Raw genomic sequence first — 21139 nt, 5'->3', positions numbered from 1 at the left:
AAACATTGATTATCTGCTGCTGTGGAATGCAACAGGTGCATCTGTGATTGGTCTCATGTGGTTGTTTCTCATTAATGGCCAATCACAGTCCAGCTGTCCAGACTGTCTCGGTCAGTCACAAGATTTTGTTATCATTCCATTTTTCTTCCTTTGTTTGCTAGCTTTCTGATGAAATCCTTTCTTCTATTCTTTTAGTATAATTTTAAAAATATATATCATAAAATAATAAACCAGCCTTCTGAAACATGGAGTCAACATTGTCATCTCTTCCCTGGTCCTGGGACCCCTGCAAACACTGCCACATTCAATTCTTTCAGTGAAAGAAAAGCAAACTTCTTCATTGCTATCCAACAGCCATTGCAGAGCCTGTGTAGAATAAACTGGTGGATTTTACCTCAGTTTTTCTTGGGCACAAAATCCATCTGAACATCTGAGCCTACACCCAGCAGAGTGACACAGCCCGGGAAGCTGAGGAACCCTTTCAGGCTCAGAGAGAATTGCTACAAGGCAGAGCTCAGTTGTGGTTTTTTAAATGGTAATAACACAAAGGAAGAGAGCTCACACTGCAGCTGGTCACAAGCTAAGGAGTCTGAAAGGAAAATTCAGGATGCAGGGCTGTTCCAGTGGCAATTTTCATTAGCACTGGACTAACACTAAAGAATGATAGCAATGTTTTAATGCAAGCACGAACATCATTAACAATTAATTGTATTTAAGTGGAGTTTAAGTGATTTAAAAGCCTGGCTGCTCAGGGTGAAATCTACCTTGACTGCGTGGATCAGTATTGGTATCCCAGAGTTTTCCCCAGGGAAAGGAATAAGGCCACTGAGCAGGGTGGGAAGGAAAAATATATACTGGGGAGGAAAAATACACAGTTTTCCCTAGGGAATAAAGAGTGATATGGATGGGAAGGAGAGAGGATGGGGTGGTTTCTTTAGAGGAGAAAAACATGTGAACCAAAGGACAATTAAGGAGCCCCTCACTTGTTCACAGCACTCTTGACCATCAGGAAGGGTCTGTTCTTATCTAGAACAGTGAAAACCAGGAACCTGTGTCCACTGCCAAGGACAAAGCCTAACAGCCAGCAGTCACTTTCAACAACTGGAAATCCTGCTCAACAATCTTTCACTTCTTCAGAAACTCCACACACAACCCAGCTCCACCGAGTCCAGCGAGACTTTTATTTACAGACCCTGAGGTGAATTAAAACTCAATTTCCACTTTGTTCAGCCACTGTTTTGTAGCTGTTGGGTGGAAAAAAGGAGATTTCAAGAGTGGTTATGCATTCAGTGGAGGTCCAAACACAGCCCTCATCACCCAGAGCCTTTAGTGGCAGGTCACTGCACTCACCAGGGACAGCAGCCACGTCACGAGGGCCTGGTAGATGTTGGCTGCTCCCAGCACCTTGTCAGGCACCTGCCCCTCACACTGATCCGTGGCCACTTGGCCACAACTTGCCAGCCAAATGGTCAGCAGCAGCACCTCCTTTTTCACACTGCAGGATCCAGGCAACGTGGCAATAGCTGGCAAAAAAGAGGCTTCCTGTCCAAAAAAAAAATAGTATGAAAATGAAAGTCATTTGGATTACTGGAAGTGTATTCATCATCAGGAATTAATTATATTCATTGCCATCACAGGAGGGGCATTTAACACCCAGAGAGCATTTATCAAAGAGGGAGAATGAGCCATAAAAGCCAGGTTGTTCCATCAGTGACACCTGCCTGAGCACTGCAGGTTTTCTTGGACAGCTGTCACCTGGGTCCTCTTTTAGTCACACACTGCCTGGTGAATGGAAGGTTACACTGTCACAGCTGGAAAAGTGTGATTGAATTTATTCTGTATTCAAGACTCAGTGTTTGGGGTTTTTTTTTTAATCACTGAAAAGCCCTCAAACAAACCTGATAGTGTGAAAACTCATTATTTTCTGCTTCACCTAACATCCCTAATTTCAGAGATGAGGTCACAGTTAAGGGAACTCACCTCCTTTCTTTACTTCAGCATTGATAGTTGGTTATTTAGGATACAAATTCCCTCTCCTTTAAGATAACTGTTCAAGACACAACTTCAGGCTTGAACTCTGGACTTGCAGTTTTTTGTCTTCTCACAGATGCTGCAGCTGTAATTATTGGCTGTCTTCTTTCTATTCAGCTTGCTTCCCATGACATTCTTTGGTAAATTAACCAAAAAGTCCCTAAAATGCCAAAGATTCTCCAGTACTGCTCCTCAATAGTTACCATCACAGAATCATGGAAAGGTCTGGCTTGGAAGGGGCCTTAAAAGTCATTTTCTTCCACCCCCTTCCACAGGCAGGGACAACTTCCACTGCACCAGGCTGCTCCAAGCCCCATCCAACCTGGCCTCATGTTTTCAGTTGCTCCATGTAGCCCATAATGAGGATTTCTGCCCACACCTCTACACTGAATGAACCTTAATTTGATTTACCTGAATTTACTCTGAAAGCAAAGTAAGCTAAATCCAATTACAGTCACTTTAATTCTGAATTAAAATGTCCAAAAGTGTGTTTCACAACTAATCCACTTGACAAGTTAATGTAGCTTGACTTTTGTGCTGGTCCTCAAAACAGACAACTTCTTAAAATGGTTTAATAAGGACTCAAACTAAAGCAGCTCTACTGTGTCACCCAGTGTTTTGATACAAAATAAAACTGTTAATTAGCAATAAAGGCAAAATAGCCATGAAAACATGTGTGATGCTGCAGATTTGTATTAATTCATGGTACTGCAGTCCTGGGGTGCCAACAGAATTCCTCAGGGCTTTGACTCCTCCACTGAAATCCCCTGAGGAAGAGACCTTGGGATAAACTCTGGGATCATGAGGGAAAAATGACCTTCTGCTATACCCTGTGCTGGAGAAAGGATTCTTCCTCCTCCCTCAGCAAGGGTGTGGGGATCAATTTAAGAGCTGATGACATAAACAGGATCTGTAAGTAATGTTTCAGCAGGAAATCTCCAACTATTCCAAACTTCCTTGGCCCAGTGGTTTTCTGACCAAAATCAGATAAATTTACTCATTAAGGTTCTTTCTGACTGAAGTTCTGGTGAAGGTTGGACCTTCCCTCTCCTCCCTCTGCCAACCTCCTCACCCCAACAAGAATCTAAGTGTAGAGCTTGAATAACTTCTCAAATATTAAGACTAATGAACAAAAAATGAGTTAATCCAGTTTCATTCTGGGCAAGAACAGCTGAAGAAAGATACAAGTGGTGCTTTCAGGGTATGGCTTCCCACAGCACTGCCCAGTTTACCCCAGTCTGCAGAAGAGAGTTCAATCTGCCCACGTTACACTGGCTTTTATTGGTGAAGTATTAGGTTATAAAAAGCCTAAAATTACTGAAATGCTGGGCTATTTTTGGTCGCTCTGGCTGGAATTGTGCTGTCACTCAGAGATAGGCTTGCAGCTGATTGCAGTCAAGTGCCAACAATTACCAAAGAGTAAATAAGATAAAATTTCCTATTCCCAAATTCTTGCTATTTTATTTTGCAATTATAGTTTATGTCATTACAAGTTCCAGCCCTTCAGCTCAGTTTCCCAACCCTCCTCCATCCCCAGCTCTGGCCTTTTTAACTCTCACATAACACCAGTGCAAGGAGGAGCAGCAACCACGGTGAAATATCCATGATAATCCCAAAGGAAGCTACTATTCATTAAAAACTCATTTTAAAAAGTTGAAATTTACCTCCATATTATTATTATTTTAAACCAGAGCTGTTTATGATAACAGCAAGCCAAGGCCTGGTGGGCACAAGATTGCCAGCCAAGATTAAGATCATTTTATTTCTAATAAAACAGCTCAGAGTGGTTAAATGATGCTTTGTTGATGTTTTTTAAAAGAGTAGTTAGCATTACTCTTCCTACACATCCATGTTAGATTGGACAAAGAGTTTCAAAGACTGGGAAACATTAATGCCAGAGCTGTGAGAGGCTGGAATGACCAACTTTAGGAGCCAGGCAAGAACTTCACAAAGATTTCCCAGCAGAATCAACTCATCCAGTCCCAGGAGATGCCCCAGCGGCAGGATAGGCCAAGGAAAAACCAATTTTTTACTTTAATAGACACAATCTCTCCCTTTGAGGTAAGTAAAACCTCAATATTTCCCTCCCAGCACCTTTTCCAACACTAATGTGGAAGCAAGGCAGCATGTTCCATCCAAATACCCTCCCTACTGCACTGGACAGACCCTGCAGCAGCAAAAGCTCCATCCAAACATCCTCTGCTTGGAAAGGAAGAGAGGTTAAACTCACAAAATCTCCTCCTTCACCACAGAGGGGTGAGTGAGGGGCAAGGGGAGGAACAGCAATACTGTCACTCTCATTGGCTGGAGGTTTAATCAAAATAATTGTTTTCAGCCCTGTCTAAATTTATCCCCCCTATGTCATCTGCACCTTAGCTTGGATCCCAGATTTAAGAGGCAATCCCTGATGAATGGCAAATTACTGACTGCAGAACTCTTTTGCCAAAGGATGCATCTGCTGTGGGTTTGTAAATGTGAGCTGATTTCTAAGTGCTGGAGCAGCTCAGCTCATTTCTCTAATGAACCTTCCCCTCTCATTGCACAGCTGCTCTGGCATTCCATGTTCTGCTCTGCCCTGTTCAGAGCTCCTGGTACAGGACATAACCATGATGATTGTGTGGTTATATCCCCATTTTCCACACAGACACGTGGGAAATGCAGGATTTTTAGGACACATTTAACAATTCTGGCCATCTAAAGCAAAGCAGATTATCACTATTCCACGGCTTCTAAAAATTCCTGCATTAGATGAAGACATATTGGAAATGTCAAGTGTTTGTTCATTTTCATTCTGTGGGGAAGGAAAAATGATGACAATGCCATCTGTTAGATGATTTGAAACTCCACGTTAAAGTGTGGAATAAACCCTGAAACCATTCAAAAAACTGCTTTATCACTGCAAAGTGGGAGAAAGGGGTGAGAATGAGGAGAGGCTCTGCAGTTCCTGCATGCAACTGGCAGAACACTCTGGAATTAGGAAGTTGACTTTTCCTGACAAAAAGGAGAGTACAACTGATGTTTAATGGTCTGAATGGTCTTTTTGTAAATGCATTTCTGTAGCAGAGTCACTCTGTGGCCACCACTGCCTCTCTGAGCATCATGCTGAGGTTATGGATCTGAAAAACACGATGGGGGCAAGATGGCATTGACATTTCTGATGTGGATGAGGCTCAGATTGCTCAAATGGAGGAATTATGGTGCTCCAAAGCAGATAACTCTGCCAAGGGAGGCTGCAGGGATTCAGGGAGCTGTGTAATGGAGCATTATTTGCTCTGATCTCCATAGTTTTCAATTCACTTAGGGCACTCCAGATCATGAGAATTTAAGTTAAAAATATAATAATAAACAAAATGTCTTTGCTGACAGTTTTCTTGCTCTGGACAATTATTCTTAGTCTTGGGTATGAAGAATAAAACCTCTTAACTGCACTAAGGGAATTCTCAGCTGCTTCACTGGAGTTAATGGCTCATCTATCAAAGATGTGGATAAATCTGGCCCATAGCATTTGTTAGCAGGGAGATGCTGTGGATAACACAGGATCAAAATATTTTTGGTCCAAATTCAACAAATTAAAAAATCCATTCAAATAACCTGTAACAAACAGTTTTTGTTTTGTTTTTTTTTTTTTACATATAATTTCTTCTTTATTTTTAGAAGTAGGAAAATTTTCTTTAAAAGGCTCAGCTCAGGTAAGCACTGACCTGAGAAATGCATTAAAATTTAAACCAAAGCAACACTGAGCCTTATTTGCGTTTGTTTGCTTTCCAAGCCATAATCATTAAAAATGAGAAGTGCCTTTTCCATGATTGGTGTTTACACTCCAGTAACACTTGGAGAGGCTCAGAAGGATTCCCAGCCTCATTGTGCTGGTGTTCTGAGCACATGTAACAAAAAGTTCCTCCTCTAATGAGTTTATACTCCTGGTTAATGAGAAGCAGCTGAAATGAGTAAAGGAAGTTTAATTACTTACACATTTCATGTGAGCACAAGACTGGGAATGGGGAGCTTGTGCCTCAGTCCTGGCTCTGGAATGAAGGATTTCTCTGTGGAACTGTAAAGTGAGGATAATATTTCCTTATCCTGGTCCCTGTCTAGCTGGATTAATTATCAAGACTCTGTAAAGTGCTCTGAAGAGGAAGAGTGTAAGATAATCAACAAACTTTCAAAATTAACCTCTGTTCCCCTTCCTAATCCTGAAAGTGTTGTGGCCTCTCTGCCCCCTCAGCATGATCCCATCTGCATCTTCCACTTGTTCTTCAAAGGATTCCAGCCTGCCTCACACATGAGATGTGCCAGCACTTCCAGACCCTCCCAGGGAAGGGAATTGCACCTGCTCATCTGGAATTGCTGGGACAGAGCATGGACTTGCTCCTCAGCCATCTGAAATCTAGGCTGGCATTTGGCACGTTCTCCAAGATGGGTTTAAATCCTATAGGAATGGCTGTGTTTGAATACTACAGGAGATTCCCAGGGGGGTGGAACAAGAGAATCCTTAAGGTCCCTTCCAACTCAAACCATTTGGGATTGGTTCTATGATTCACCACATATTTATCACCTTGGAGAAAGCCTCATTTTTTCTTCCCATCTATTTATCTTTTTTATTTATCATTTCCCCTGATTGTCTATGGAAATCCCCAAAGAAATAAAGAATAATAAAGGGTCTGGGAGAAGAAACTCTGCTCAGATGCTTTATCAGGAAGTTTTTAGCAGAGCTAAAGTGGTTTATTCTACAGACTGTCAGCTTCCAATTAAAATGGATTGTATCCAGTTTGTCACAGGCTCTGTGCTCTTCCCTCCAGCTATAAAACACCCTCCAGACAAATCTTCAGACCTGTGAGTTTGGGGCTGGGTGATCCTGAGAACTGCTAAGTGCTTACAGTGCTCCCTGAAGCTGGTGGGAACTCCAGGTGCTCGGCACTGAGCTGGGCAGAGCTCTGTGTTTGCCAAATAAAAATAACTGCACGATTCTTCCACTCCATAATCTCAGATAAAGCCCGGAATTCCATTCCCCACCACTGAGAATAATGCCCCATAATGAGTATTTGTGGAATAATGTGTTTACAAGTTGTGACCAAGCTTATCTCCCTGTGTGCTGAGATTTGGAACAGGAGCCCAGCCCAAGTCAATGCTGAACAAGAAGGCATGAGGGAAACCAGGAGTGTAATTTAAATCCTGCAGTTCCTTTAACAGACAAGCCTGTACATCCCCTTGGAACAACAGAGGGGCAGGTTCAGCCTCCTTTCATCTACAAATAGCATCAGTGATCACAGCCCTGAGGTAAGGCCAGGAGTTGGGAATTCTATTTTGATTCCAAGAGAGAATCACAGCAGAAAGTATTTGTTTCTCTGTGTAATTAAACGTGACTGGCACTTGTTCAGAGCCACTGCAAACCCAGGGCAGCCTGGCACATTGCAGGACCTGAGGAGACAAAAAGCCCAGATACAGTTTTGTGTCCTCCTGCCCTCTCTGGGATAAGAAATAGAATTTGGCTCGTGGACATTTTACATTATTGTCTTGAAGTTTAATGTGATCATCCTGCTAATGTGAATGGAGGAGTATTCAGGACCTCTACGGGCAGCAAGCTCATGCATGGAATCCTGGAAACTGTGCTCCTTTTCCTTGTATTAACCTTTCCCTTAAGCAACAGCAACCAATGTTCCCATCTGTCAAACTCAGGCAGCAGTGTATTGAGGAATAAGCCTGAACTCATTTTAATCACTTCCAAGATATGCCGAGGACTATAAAGGATTAAATATCTCACATTATCCTGGGGCCTTTCCAAACTGCAGTCAGAGAAACAGCACTGCAAGATCTCATTGCTTTGTGAATCTCTGGCTCTTCAATTCCTTCCACAGCTGGAAAAAGCACAAACATGGGAGCCCCTGGGAGCCATCAGAGTGCCTCTCCAGGTTCACATGGAAGGGTCTCCACGGCTTTTTGGTGACCCTGTTGCATTCAGCACAGGTGAATTTCCTGGTTCTGAGCATTTCTACAACAATTTGGCTGGAAACCCTCTTAAAGCAGCCAAAGGTTATGAAAGCAGCTTTACTGTGTGGCTCTTGGACCTGCTCTGGTGGTGTGAGCTGAAATGGGGAGAGGAGCCATGAGGATTGTTGTCATCTTATTGCATACCTCCTTGGTATTTCCATACCTTCTTGGTGATTTCTCATGGGCATCTCCTTGCAGCACTGACTCCCTCTTCTTCTTCACAGCACAGCCAACAAACTCCAACTCTCTCCTCTAACCCACTCTTTTGTGGCACTCTTCTTCTTATTGGACACAGCTGTGGCCTATTAAGAGCAGGCCTGTTCCTAATCTTTGGTGATTAGTACAGCTGCAACTCCTCAGGTGTGAGATTACCTTCTGCACTATCTTCATTTTCTTTATTTTCTTAACTTCTATCCCTCCACAGAGGATGGGAAGTACAACCTGCCCTAAGAGTGCCTGGGCACCTCCATAACATTCCTGACTCTGGGAACACAGAATTCACAGGATGAATTCACAGAATGACCAGGTTGGAAGAGACAGAAAGATCATTGAGACCAAGCCATGCTCTAACAGCTCCACTAAACCATCAAATAAACCATCCAGTCTTTTTGTAAACACATCCACAGAGATCCAACTCCTCCTGTGTGGAGGGAGGTGTTTGTAACACAGACAGGCAAGGCCTGGACCCTCTGCTTGCCTCTTAAGGCAGATCCTCAGGTCAGATCTGTGCCACGCTGAGCCTCAGCTCCTGGGATTTGCGCCCACAGCCAGGGACAGCAGGAAGCAGCTACTCCAGCAAAGTGCTGTGCCAGCAATCCCCCCGTTTGCTTTCCCTGGCACCATGTGGGAAGATGAAGAGGAGGCCAGAAAGACAGGCTCTGTGCCAGCCACCCATGCTAGAAAAACATTTCCTTGGGATCTTCCATCTATTCCAAATGCTGTGTGCTGGGCTGGTGGCACAAACAGGAATCTTGGCCTCCTGTCTCTGTGTGCTAAGTTTAACTCCATCTCTAATTGCCTTAGTTTATTTTTAAGCCTTTCTTGAGTCGAGGCAGAGGGTTCATTAAGTACAAGAGATTTTAATCTCGTTTCAGGAACTCATTAAATGCCTGGCAGGAAAAAAAAAAAAGGAGGAATTCAGGGGCCATCTGGTGGCTGTTGGGCACAGCACTGCTGGCCACAGCCTTGGCATCAGCCCAACAGGGAAAGCACCTGGAGCCAGGCAAACCCCAAACTCAGCTCTGGTGTCTGAAAAACATTACTGTAGGAAATATTTGATGATTTTTACAATTAATGGGGTTTTTTAAAGCTTTATTAAAATAACAGTAAGGGCTAAATGCTGTTGTAATTATATGCACACAGATGCAGTTGCTTTGGCCCAGGGTCAATGAAAACATTTGATCACAGGTGATTTATATTACCAGGATCACCTTTGGAGTAATGCAGATATACAAAAATTCAACTACTGTGTAACAGAATCATTATAATCATAAAAAGATTTTATAGGTTTCCTCAGCTTCTCAAATATATGTACTGCACCACATTTTGGGGGATAAATTGGCATTTCTGTAAGGAAGTGGCACAAAACCTATTCCTTCATGAGTGGTTGATCAGGCTTTTGTCCATTCTTTAAGTGCAGACATTAATTTGACTTTCTTACAGTCCTTTTCCTTTATCCATTTTCCACCCAGCAATAAAAGTGGTGTATTTTTAAATAGTGCTGAGGCCATCATCTCAGTGCAGTCATGTGGGCAGCTCCAGAGGAGCTGGGGAGGTGCCCAAGCGCCCTGGCCCAGCAGGTGAAGAGCTGGGTTGGGATCCCAGGATCCACAATGTCCTTGAACAACCCAGAGAGGGAAGAAAAGGGCAATTTCCAATGCTGATGTCAGCACCATCACCTCAAAAAGATCAAAACACCCATGGAACAGCAATGGCAATCACAGGCACCTATTTAAGGAAGACAGGTAAAGAATCAAAAGCATTTCACTGACAAATTGAGATCAAGGCACCTCCTACTTAAAAATAACTTCTGGGGCCAGTAACTGAACTAAAAATACTTTACAAGTTTTGGAAATCAATCCCTACTTTCAGGCAGACCATGCTGATGCAGGGTAACTGTCCCAGTAGAAGAATGTCCAGCACTTCAGCACCACTCTGGATGGTAAATATGGATTTTGTCAGGGATTTTCCCCTGAAGAAATACAGGATCAAAGAGAGAACAAGGCCATCAAAGGGCAAGGAAGGATTTGACCATGATATATTGGTAATTTTATCTTCCAGTTTGTAAAAACACTGAGATTTTAAAACACTGAGACACAGAATAAACCATTTTCCATTCCTTCTGGGAAGAAAACAAAAATAAGCTTAAATTGGAGAGAGAATAATTTCAATTAGACTTAATGAAAAGCTTTACAACTCTAAGGGTAATTAAACAGCAACATGTACTACCTGGGAGTCAAAGAATCCTCACCATTGAAGATTTCAAAACAAGTTCTATAAAGAATTAATTTTGTTGCAATACAAGTGGAACATCTTGTGGTTGAGAATTCTCCCTGACACCAGTGAGCTGAGTCAACGGGGTGTTAACATAAAGAACCTGCTGATTTTGACAAAAAGGTGATGGAGCCTGTGTTTACAAGATGGAAAGGAAAGTACCCACATCATCTATTTGTTAAGGTAGAATGACTCTGTTGTGCCTGGATGTTTCTGTTGTGTAAGGCTAAGCTGCAATGAGATGAGGATCATGGTAATATAATTACTAATACAAGGTTAGCCCAAGTGATTGTGCATGCCAAGAAAAATGAGATGCTTCAGTGTGAGTCAACACATTCATTTCCCAACCACCCTGGCTGTGTAAGGGAGATAAAACTGTTTTTATGAGGGGCTGGTTACAAGGTGGCTCCTAATAGCTCTCCAACAACATTATCCTGTTCTGCCATATCATGATAAAGCAATAAATGCAGAATCAAGCTGAAGCCCTGCTGAAAACACTACATTTTTTCCAATAATAAAAGAGATAAGTACAAGCTAAATTCTAGTTGTTCTGTGTGAAATGAATGCCAGGGCTGGATGGGCCATGCAGGGGGTTGGCTGCAGTGTTCAAGGCCAGGTCTGACACAAGCTCAGGTGTTTCACCTCACATGGGGTTGCTGTAAAAGGAGCCCGGGGAAGCTGAGACATTTCCCTTGGTCCTGGACAAGCTGCAGAGCAGCTCTACCTCTGCCTGGCCTCACCCCCTCACTTGCACTGCCTCTTCTCTGACTTTGTGGCTCCCGCTCAGCCCTGTTCTATCTCTCCAGACCCCCTGGGTGATCACTGGGCTGCCCCTGGGTCTTGCCCCTGCCTTGGCTTTCTGCCCTTCATCTTGCTCTTCCTCATTCCCACACATTTGCCATCTGGCCACCCTCACTGAGCTGCTCTGCTGCTCCTTTGGGACTGTGGCACTGCCCTCCCTGCTGGCAAGGACTGCCCTGCCTGCCTTGCTCTCAGCTGCACATCCTGCTTTGTCTTCCCACTGCCAGAGGGCAGGGATGAATGGGATACTGGGGACAAATTCTTCCCTGTGAGGGTGGGGAGGGCCTGGCACAGGCTGCCCCTGGATCCCTGGAAGTGTCCAAGGCCAGCCTGGGATAGTGGAAGGGGGTGGAACAGGATGGGATTTAAGCTCCCTTCCCATCCCAGTCTGGGATCCTGTGGTATCCTTAGAATAACCTGCTTGTGCTGCTCCTGACACAAAACTCAGCTCTGATGTGGCAAAAGTTACCACCATTATCTGGATGCCACCTAATGGGAATGTGACAGAAAACAACACCAGCACCAAGTTACTGATCATAACAAGCAAGATGAATGAAGTGACAGATGAAACCCATTTCATTTTACATCCTCCATTTAACTGCTTTACATCCTGTGAGCATTCCTTCTGTCTCCCTCATCAATAACACTGCTCACATAATGAAGGAAACCCTGTGCTGTTCCTCTAACTCCTAATTCAGCCTGACCCTACAGCAAGGATCTCACCACCACTCTGCTGGCCTTCACAGAACTCCAGGTGCTTCCATCAGTTCTGAACCAGATTCAAAGGTTAAAATGTGGTTGGGGCCCAATTTCAGAAGAGATCAACTCACACCAGTCTTAAATTTCACCAGAAGTTTGGGTGGGGCAGAGAAGGAAAAAACAAACAAACAAAAAAAAAACCCCAAAAGACCCCAAACAAATGAACCCAAAACACAGCATTAAAAAAACAGGTTCTTCTCTGCATTATTTTTAAAACCAAGAGGTGAGCCAGATTGCCCAAGTATTCAGACACCTCCAGACATGGACCTGACAGGCAGAATTCTTAGCAAGAACCCACTGATTTCCCAGGGAATTGGCACCTGCATGTCTTGAAAATCCACTGGATCTCAGCCCCTGAAGTGCCCCTGGAAGTGAATTCTCAGTCTCTCAAGTTCCCTCTCCCCAACCCTGACTCTCAGAGTGAAGCTGAGGACAGAGTTTGACTGAACTGGGTTAAGAAAAAGGAGACAGCACATTAAATCTGCTTTTACATTTTAGACAAGAACTCTAATGTAACCCTAATGCAGCTTTTTAAATTTCCTTTGCCAGTCTTTCCCAGCACCTCAGCTACAGTAATTGCAGAGTTTCTAAACTTTCCCTCTGATTATTATTCAATTCAATTATTTATGTACATTATAAATGGTCAGAAGAAGTCTGGAAACTGTGACAAGTGTTCCAGATCTGAACATCTATCACTGCCAAAACAAAGGACTTACAAAACAAATTTGCAAGTGTGCTACTCTGTCAAACACTGGGGATTGTTCTTTGAATATATGTGTTTATATATAGATATTAGATATTTTCACTGAGACATAGCTGCCAAATTACAAGGGCTCTTAGTTTTAAATGTCAAAACAGTCAAAATTTTCTGTGTTCATAAAAAAAGAAAGAAAATAAAACCCTATCCAGATTCAAAGGGAAAAAGTGCTGCTATCAAAGCAGATTTCAAGTAATCTTATAAAGGATTGCTGTATTTGATAGATGATGTTGATACATTTTTTAGTCTTAATTTTAATAATGAATATTTCTGAATAAGAACCAAGAGCAGAGTTGCCCAGACAACATGGTTATTATGGGTTGTGCTGATTTCCTGTTACCATTGGTGCCTTGGGAGGTCAGGCAGGTCCCCTGGCACAGGCTGGCACTCAATTTGGGATCATGGAATGGGTTGGGTGGGAAGGACCATAAAGATCCTCTCATTCCACCCCCTGCCATCCCAGACTGCTCCAGCCTGGCCTTGGACACTGCCAGGGATCCAGGGGCCTCCCCACCCTCACAGGGATGAATTTGTTCCCAAAATCTCACCTTAACCCTGCCCTGTGTCCTCTCTTGCCTGTAACAAGTCCCTGTCCCTCTTTCTGGGCACTGGAGCAGTTTGCACAGGCAGCAGGAGCCTGGGCTGGTGGGAAATGTTCCTTTCCCTGCTGCCACAACTGGAACATCATCCCATCCCTCAGGGGAACATTTACAGCTGCAGTTCCAGCACAGATCCACCCTGAGCTCTGCTCCAGACAAAGCACATCACCAAGGCCATCCTCATTTTATTGGCATCAGCACAGCAGATGTGGGAAATGACCAAACACAGGGTAATTCTGCATTGTCTGGTGCACTGTCAGGAAGGAGAGAACAAGGCCCACGTGGATTTCTGAGGAGCAAGAGAGTGTCTGCATCTTAATCAAGGCTAACTGGAAGTGGGTGGCACCTGCCAACAGCCAGGGAGGAGCAAATCCAAAGGATCCACAACTTTTACACTCCAAAGCAGAGCTATGGGTGCTGTGTTCTCCTTGTCAAAGCAGGCTGGCAGAGGGAAACTCAGCTGGGAGCTTTTTAGTCCTTTACTCCTCCTCACTGACTAATCCAGTGCTAAATAAAATGAGCTTTCAAATCTCCACAACCACAGCAATCAATTTACAAAACAAACCTAAATGGTCCAGCCCCAAATCTAGGGCTGTGAAGTCTTTCAACTTTCGTATTGACAAAAGAGCTTTGTTATTGGCATTAGCCCAGAGAAATCATTATAGTGGATTCGTGGTGGTTCTGCAGTTTCTCACCTCCTCTGACCTTCTCACCTGGCCTTGTGTTCAGCAAAATCAGTGCATGGATGAAGCAGGACTGCTTGCCACAGAATCATGGAACGGGTTGGGAGTGATCCTGGAGCTCATCTCATTCCAAGCCCTCTGCTGAGGGCAGGGACAGAGACAAATCTTCTGAGGAGTAACAACAGCCTTGTCCTCCAAGCCATAGTTAGGCCTTAGCTAAAATCAGGATCATTTCATACCCCCTTAACCAGGAGTAAAATCTATTATTAAATCCACAATCCTCAAAACCAACCCACAAAATTGAACTATAAAGCTGCTGGGGGCAGACAACAGGACACAGCAGAGACAGTAAAAATATTTCACTTTTTTAGGAAAAGTTATTAAAAATCATGTGGGAGACTCTGGCTGCTGTGAAGTAGATGACACTGAGCCACTGATTCCAGCAAGCCCTGCCAGGTCAGAACTGGAGGGCAGATGCTTGGGGAGCTCTCCCTGCACAGGAAAGTGGGGAATTCTCCTCCCTTAGTGTGAGAGAAGAGCTGTAGGGCTGCTCCTCTCCTCCACTAATGGTGCTCCATCACAAACAGATTTGAAGCAATGCAATAAAAATGACATTTTGCTCTCAGCTGCCACTGGCAGGGAGCCCCTGTGTCTTAGGCTGGGGCTGTTGTTCTGTTCCCATCTGTCAGAGCTGGGGCAGTTATCCTCTGTTCATTGGGCCATTTTCTTTATCTCTCCCACAGCCAACCCTCCCTCCAGGAGATCTCTGCTGTCCATGGCCACTGAGTGTCCCTGCAGGGCTGATCCAATTCCAGCATCCCATGGGGAGATGCTGCGCCCAGGGGAGGAGCCAAGCATTCCTACCTGGATCCAATCTGAGCCTGGAGCAGCACAGCAGCCTTTGCCCACTGCATTCCCAGAGGAGCAGCTTTCTGCTGCCCTGCATTGCCAGAGGGAGCCCAGGCCCATCTGCAGCAGCCCTGGAGCTGCAGAGGAAAACTCCCCCCTTGTGCAGGATCCCTGCTCCAGCAGCAGCACAGCTGGCCCTGCAGGAGGGCTGAGCCCCCATGGGATGGGGCTGTGCCACCCCCTGACACACAGGGGGCAGGGCATGGTCTGACTCTGGCAGTGGTTTTTTTTTTGTACTATTGCATTTGTATTCATTTTTCGTTTTCCTAGTAAAGAACTGTTATTCCTATTCCCATATGTTTGCCTGAGAGCCCCTTAATTTCAAAATTACAGTAATTCAGAGGGAGGGGGTTTACATTTTCCATTTCAGGGGAGGCTCCTGCCTTCCTTAGCAGACACCTGGCTTTTCCAACCAGGACCCTGCCAGGCCCAGCCCACCCTGAGGCACTGACCCTGTGGAACAGGAGCGGGGTGTTCTCTGCCATGGGCTGCTTCCCCCACACCGAGTGCTGAGGCTGCCACTGCTCCAGCTGCTCCTGCAATCTGCATCTCCTCTGCCTCTCCTTCATCTCCTCTTCCTTTTGGGATAGCTCTCTGTCAATTCCTTCTCTCCTGGAAAATACACAGATTAAGCTTTTCACTTGGGGGGAAAAAAGCCACTTGTTCATCTGGTTGCACTTCTTTTTTTTCTTTTATTTACACCATGCACTTGAGGGGGAATCATGACATGAAAGGCTAAAATAGATTTAGAGAGCAATTCTGCTGTTTGTGGGGGGACAAAAGAACTTGTCAGTGGATGAAATCATCTCTCTAAGAAGAAAAACACCTTAAAGAAAAGGAGCAGAGATCAAACTTCTGGTAAGTGGTGATGATCTATGTGGAGATGCAAACTCCTTTAAGCACAGATGTGTTTGTGAGGCGTCCCTTCCCATCTCCACACCAAGACTTCCAGTCTAGACCCATTTCCTTTCCTATTTGCTACAGGATATGGCAGAGATAAAGTTCCCCTGACCCCAAGAACTCCCATCTTTCTACACCTGGATGCCCACAGAGAGATTTCATCTGCCACTTCCATGGCAAACACAAAGTTCAATTTCTTCTGAATTCTTCCAGCCCCAGATGCCCCAGCAATAATTAGAACAGCAACAGAGAAAACTGAAATCAGTGAAAATCACTGAGTTATCACTCAGAGACAATAAATAACCCACATTCTTGCCTGGCCATGGGCTGCCATCTCAGGTTAAGAGGTAATCAAAATGCAGTTTAGTATTCCTGATGGAAGCAATGAGCTTAATGTCAGGAATTCCAGAGGGAAAAAACCCTGCAACCAACCACCTGCCATTTCAAGCAGGTACACAGGAGCTGAGGTGTCTAAGTGGCAGGGCAGGCAAGTGTTTAACTCTGACACAGTAACAGTCTCCAGAGCAGGCAGATCCTGATTCTTTCCAGGGCTCATATGTCAAAGTCAGAATGTTAAATTTCACTCTGAAAATAGCAGGATATAACCTTTGAAAAGGCAGCATAACGGAGCTCTCCCAAACAGTTGGGCAGGTGCACAAGGCAACCACCTGATTTCACTTTGAAATTAGACCCTCTGCAGAATACACTACATTTAACTAAGCCCAGGGAGGTAGAGGCCCAAATAATTCTGCAATTTCCTCACTTATATCACTCTTATTTCTATTTTTCAAAGCTTTCCAAGATATTCCTGTGGCATTCCTCACGGGTGTACTTTGTAACTCCAAGATCTTGCACTTTTCTTGTTGGCAAAGAGTCAGAATTCCTTTGTTTGGAAGAAAAAAAATTAAAAGACTGATACATCTTCCAGTTTGTAAAAGGTGTTTTAAACTGAGACACAGAATAAACCATTTTCCATCCCTTCTGGGAACACAAAAAAAATAAGCTTAAATTGGAGAGGGAATAATTTAAATTAGACTTAATGAAAAGCTTTACAACTCTAGGGATAATTAAAAGCAAAATGTACTACCTAGGAGTCAAGGAATCCTCACCATTGAGGATTTCAAGACCAAGTTCTATAAAGATCTGCCAGGAGATATTAGGTTTTACCTCACTCTTTATTGGCACAGGGAGACTGACCCTTCCAGACCTATTTTCTAGGAAGCTGTGCTTAGGAAACCTCAGTGCTGTTGTTCCTAAAGGAGATCAATACTGTGTTATCCTCCTCTTCTGTAGAATAAAAGCTATAGAAAAAGGCTCCATTTCCAATGTCAGAAATGCCACAGCTCATCTAATGCCAGGCCCCACTGAGGCTGCCTCTAAACCTTCCAAGAGTAGCTGCCAGGACTGTTGTTCTTGCCAGGTAACAAATCCAGACACCCTCTTGCTCCAGCTCACAGCCCAGGTAAGCAATTTTCTTTAATCCTGGACAATTAGAGAAGCCACATCCAAACCCTCTGATTATTTTCCCTGTGGGATACCTTGGCAATTCTGCTGTAATTAGAGGACACACTGGAGCATTTCCTGCACTTGGAATCTTCTCAGCTTCCATTTTGTTCTCTTTCTCTGTGTCAGCTCCATCACCCCCACAGCTTGAAAAGGGGGGACTTTCCTTGCCTGGTTCCAATCTCATCAGTTTCCTGGGAACCACCTCATTTGTCTCTTGCCTCACTTTACAAGATTGGTTTTGACTTTTATTAGAGGAAGCTGTGTCTTCCAGCCTTTCTGGATGCAGTTTCTCAGCTGGAACAGACGTTTTATGAAGAAGCTCCAAGGCCTCCTTACGGGCTGCTCGGAGTCGTTGCAGTAACAGGCTCTTCCCTGAGCAATTCCTCCTGCAAAGGAAATAAAAACCTGATTTCATCAAGATAAAGCATTATAGGAATAAACTCAATCTCTGAGGAACTTCACATATGATGAGAGCTCAAAACAAGGACTGGGCATCTACAGGAGAAATAACTGGGGGTGACAGTAGCAATGTCACTGTCATATTTTCTGGAAAAATCCCTTCACCAGGATTTCTTCTCCTGGGAAGCTGAGAAGCCTCAGAGAAAAAGAAAAACAATATTATCTCATTTGCTTCTCCTGTGTTTTGCTGCTTTGGAATGTAGTTTGGAGATTGTTTAGCCAACATGTGAATTGTTTTGACTTAATGACCAATCACAGTCAGGTTGTGTTGGACTCTGAGGAGAGAGTCACAAGTTTTTAATTAGTATCTTGTTAAGCCTTCTATATGTATCTTTTCTCTATTCTTTAGTATAGTTTAGTACAGCATTCTATAATATAATATAATATAATATAATATAATATAATATAATAAAATATAATATAATATAATATAATATAATAATAAATTAGCCTTCTAAGAACATGGAGTCAGATTCATCTTTCCTCCCCACGACAGGGGACCCCGAAAATACCACATAGCATCAGCACTCAGGTGACACAAGCAGAGCCAGAACACAGAATTGATCTTCCTGGCAATTTATTTATCTCTTCTGCATTCAGGCACAACACAAACACCTACCAGAACAGCCCTGAACAAATGTATGGTTGGCATTTGTCCCGTTTGGATCCAGGGGCTGGGGTTCAAATACACACAGATGAAAAGTTTTTCTAATAATTATTACAGTTTTTGAATGCTTGGCTTAATTTCCTCAATGAGACTGCTAAACTTTCAGCAAGCACATTACTGTGGTAGTGGAATGTCCTGTCCTGACATAATCTACATGCACAGAATAATGTTTAATAATTTGTTCCAGATAAAAATGAAACTGGATAGTCCCCTCATGAATGAGATCAGAATCCTGCCCTGCTGAGACCAAGAGCATTTCTTATTTACAACCAAAACTGAGCAGCATTTGCCAGGCATTACATTTGTGCATGCTCTTTAGCAACATTAAGGTGAATCAAAATCCAAGCTCTGCTCTCCATCACTGCAGATTTACATTGATGGAACTGCTGAAGTTGTGTCAGTGCCATGGAGAGTTCCTCAAGCACCCCCTTGTCCCTGCCTTTCACTGGTTTTGGGTTAGATGTTCTAAATTACATTGTTTGGGCTTTTTGTTTGGCTCATTGTTGGGCTCATTGTTTGTCAAATCACCTCTTCTTCCACACCATTAGAAGAAGTGTAGGTGGCTGGCACGTGTTCTGTTTGTCCCCTGCCCTGCTGTGAACTTGCAGGCTGCAGAATTCCAAATGGAACCCAGAGCATGAGTGCAGGAGGATGGTTAAATCTGACACCTCTGCTTCACATTAAACAAATGTCTAATAACCTATGGATATGAATCCAGGAGTTTGGCAAGAAAAGGTTGACATCTGTGCATGTTGAGGAGTTCACACTTTAGGATTCCACCCATCCCACTCTCTCCCCTTTCCTCTCCAATTAAGGAGAATTGGGAGGGTCCCTGCAAATACAATGTAGTCAATATTCTCTTTAAATATCTATCCATTCTAGCCTCTTTTATTATTTATAAAAATAAAGGTTTGTCTGACTCAACTCCCTACAACATTTCCAAAGTTTGGTTCTGAGTCTTGTCAAACACAGTTCTGGTGTCACTCACACAGGGCTGGAGAAAAACTCACATTTTCCAGTCCCCAGGGCACCTCTGGCTGTGTTTTGAGCTGTCCCAAGCAGCTGCACAGATGCAAATATTGCCTTAAGGATCAACAACTCTCTACCTTTGGTAGCTTTACCATGCAACAGGAAAACAGGAAAAGAGTGACCTCCTGGGGCCACACTGGAGCACTTCCATTACTGGGCTTTTTTTTTTTTTGCTGTGAAGACCAGGAATGACAATATTTAAGTACACAAACTTTCACTCTGATCATTGTTAGGGCAATTATTTTCGTTTCAGAAAAAATGAACATCATATCGCTTAGAAAACAGTCCTGATAAGGAATCTTACATTCTCCTTTCTGCTTCATCCTGAATTGTCACAGTCTCTTCTTCCTCTTCTTCAGAGGAGGAGGAGGAGGAGCTGTCACTTGCACTGTGAAACAATCAGACCACATTAATTAACCCTGTTCTAGCTGAGTGTTGGCTCTTAGTCATTTCTAATATGCAAATTTAGAAAATGAGGAAAAAGGGAGAGATACCTCCAGGGAAGATCTCTGGAGAGTCCTTCACATATTACTCTTGCGAAAAGAAAATTCAAATATTCAAGCAACTAGAACAAAATGTTTACCTGTTTATTATCTAGTAGCTGTTTATTAACTAACAAGGTTTCTCCTTATGACAGAGGTGTGAAAGAACATTTTTAAAGTTACATTTCACAAGCATGAGATTCAGAAAGGTTTAAGTTTCTCACTTTTTATTACTTATTTCTCACTCCCAATAAAGCCAGGATTTACCTTTGTTCCTCTTCAGGGACTGTCACTGGCTTTGGTGGCTCAGCATCTCTCAAATCTATGTACACAGTTGCACGTTTTGGCAGGTCCTGGAAACTCATCCTGCCCATCCTCAGAGAACTTGGTGGGGATGACAGCAAGGCAACACCCCTACACACAGAAAACACATCTCAGCACATCCTCTGCCTTATCCACCAAGGAATCCTGCAGGGAGAGCCTTAGGATCAAAACTGGACTGAGAAAGGAGCTCTGTGGTTGGCTACCACACAGATTCCAACTCTGCTTCTGCCTGCAATCAGAATTCAAGGATTCAGCTTCCCCCAGGAGCACAGCTCACAGGCAGGATGAAAAGGGATATTTAGTTCTCAAAATGTGACACCACCAAATTGTTCTGGAGAACAAAAGCAGGCACCAGAGAGATCACAACTTTTAACATCTCAGTGTAAGACCAAGTTCCCCTTTCCTCTCTGCCTCTTCTGGCAATTCCATTTTATCTTCCCAGGCATACAAAGTGCAAATCATCCTAGTGGCTCTCCCTGCTCTGGCAATGAGGGTATTTCCCACCTTCCCCTCTACTCTTTCACTTGTTATCTCCTCTGTGCTGCCACCATTGATGTTGCTCCCTCTGAACAGCCTGAAAATGCTTTTCCTTCTCACAGAAACCTCCAAGAAGCACTGACATCTCCACTGATACCCACAGAAAATCATCCTGTGTATTTTTGCTCAATTGAGGTACCAGTAAGAGAAACTGGTACCCTAGATGACAAAAAAGGCTGGGCAGGATAAATGGCTTAGCCTCATTTCCCTGCCTT

General features: G+C 43.7%; 1 protein-coding gene across 1 annotated transcript in view; it reads right to left on the bottom strand.

The window, feature by feature from the left end:
- C14H16orf71 (chromosome 14 C16orf71 homolog) overlaps window positions 1–20442 on the bottom strand; it is an 88250-nt gene extending 67808 nt beyond the window's left edge. Inside the window, exons 1-5 of the mRNA XM_030958418.1 lie at window positions 20331–20442; window positions 19886–19969; window positions 17459–17812; window positions 15473–15632; window positions 1351–1542 (exon numbers count right to left, since the gene is read on the bottom strand). Coding sequence (XP_030814278.1) covers window positions 1351–1542; window positions 15473–15632; window positions 17459–17812; window positions 19886–19969; window positions 20331–20437 — 897 coding nt within the window. The 5' untranslated portion in view covers window positions 20438–20442. The remainder of the gene's footprint in view (window positions 1–1350; window positions 1543–15472; window positions 15633–17458; window positions 17813–19885; window positions 19970–20330) is intronic.
- Between the last annotated feature and the right edge of the window lie 697 nt (window positions 20443–21139).

This window comes from Camarhynchus parvulus, chromosome 14 (genome assembly GCF_901933205.1).
Source record: "Camarhynchus parvulus chromosome 14, STF_HiC, whole genome shotgun sequence".
In the NCBI taxonomy this organism is placed as follows: domain Eukaryota; kingdom Metazoa; phylum Chordata; class Aves; order Passeriformes; family Thraupidae; genus Camarhynchus; species Camarhynchus parvulus.
Note: the sequence above shows the minus strand (reverse complement) of the source record. Positions and strands in the feature narration are given on the sequence as shown.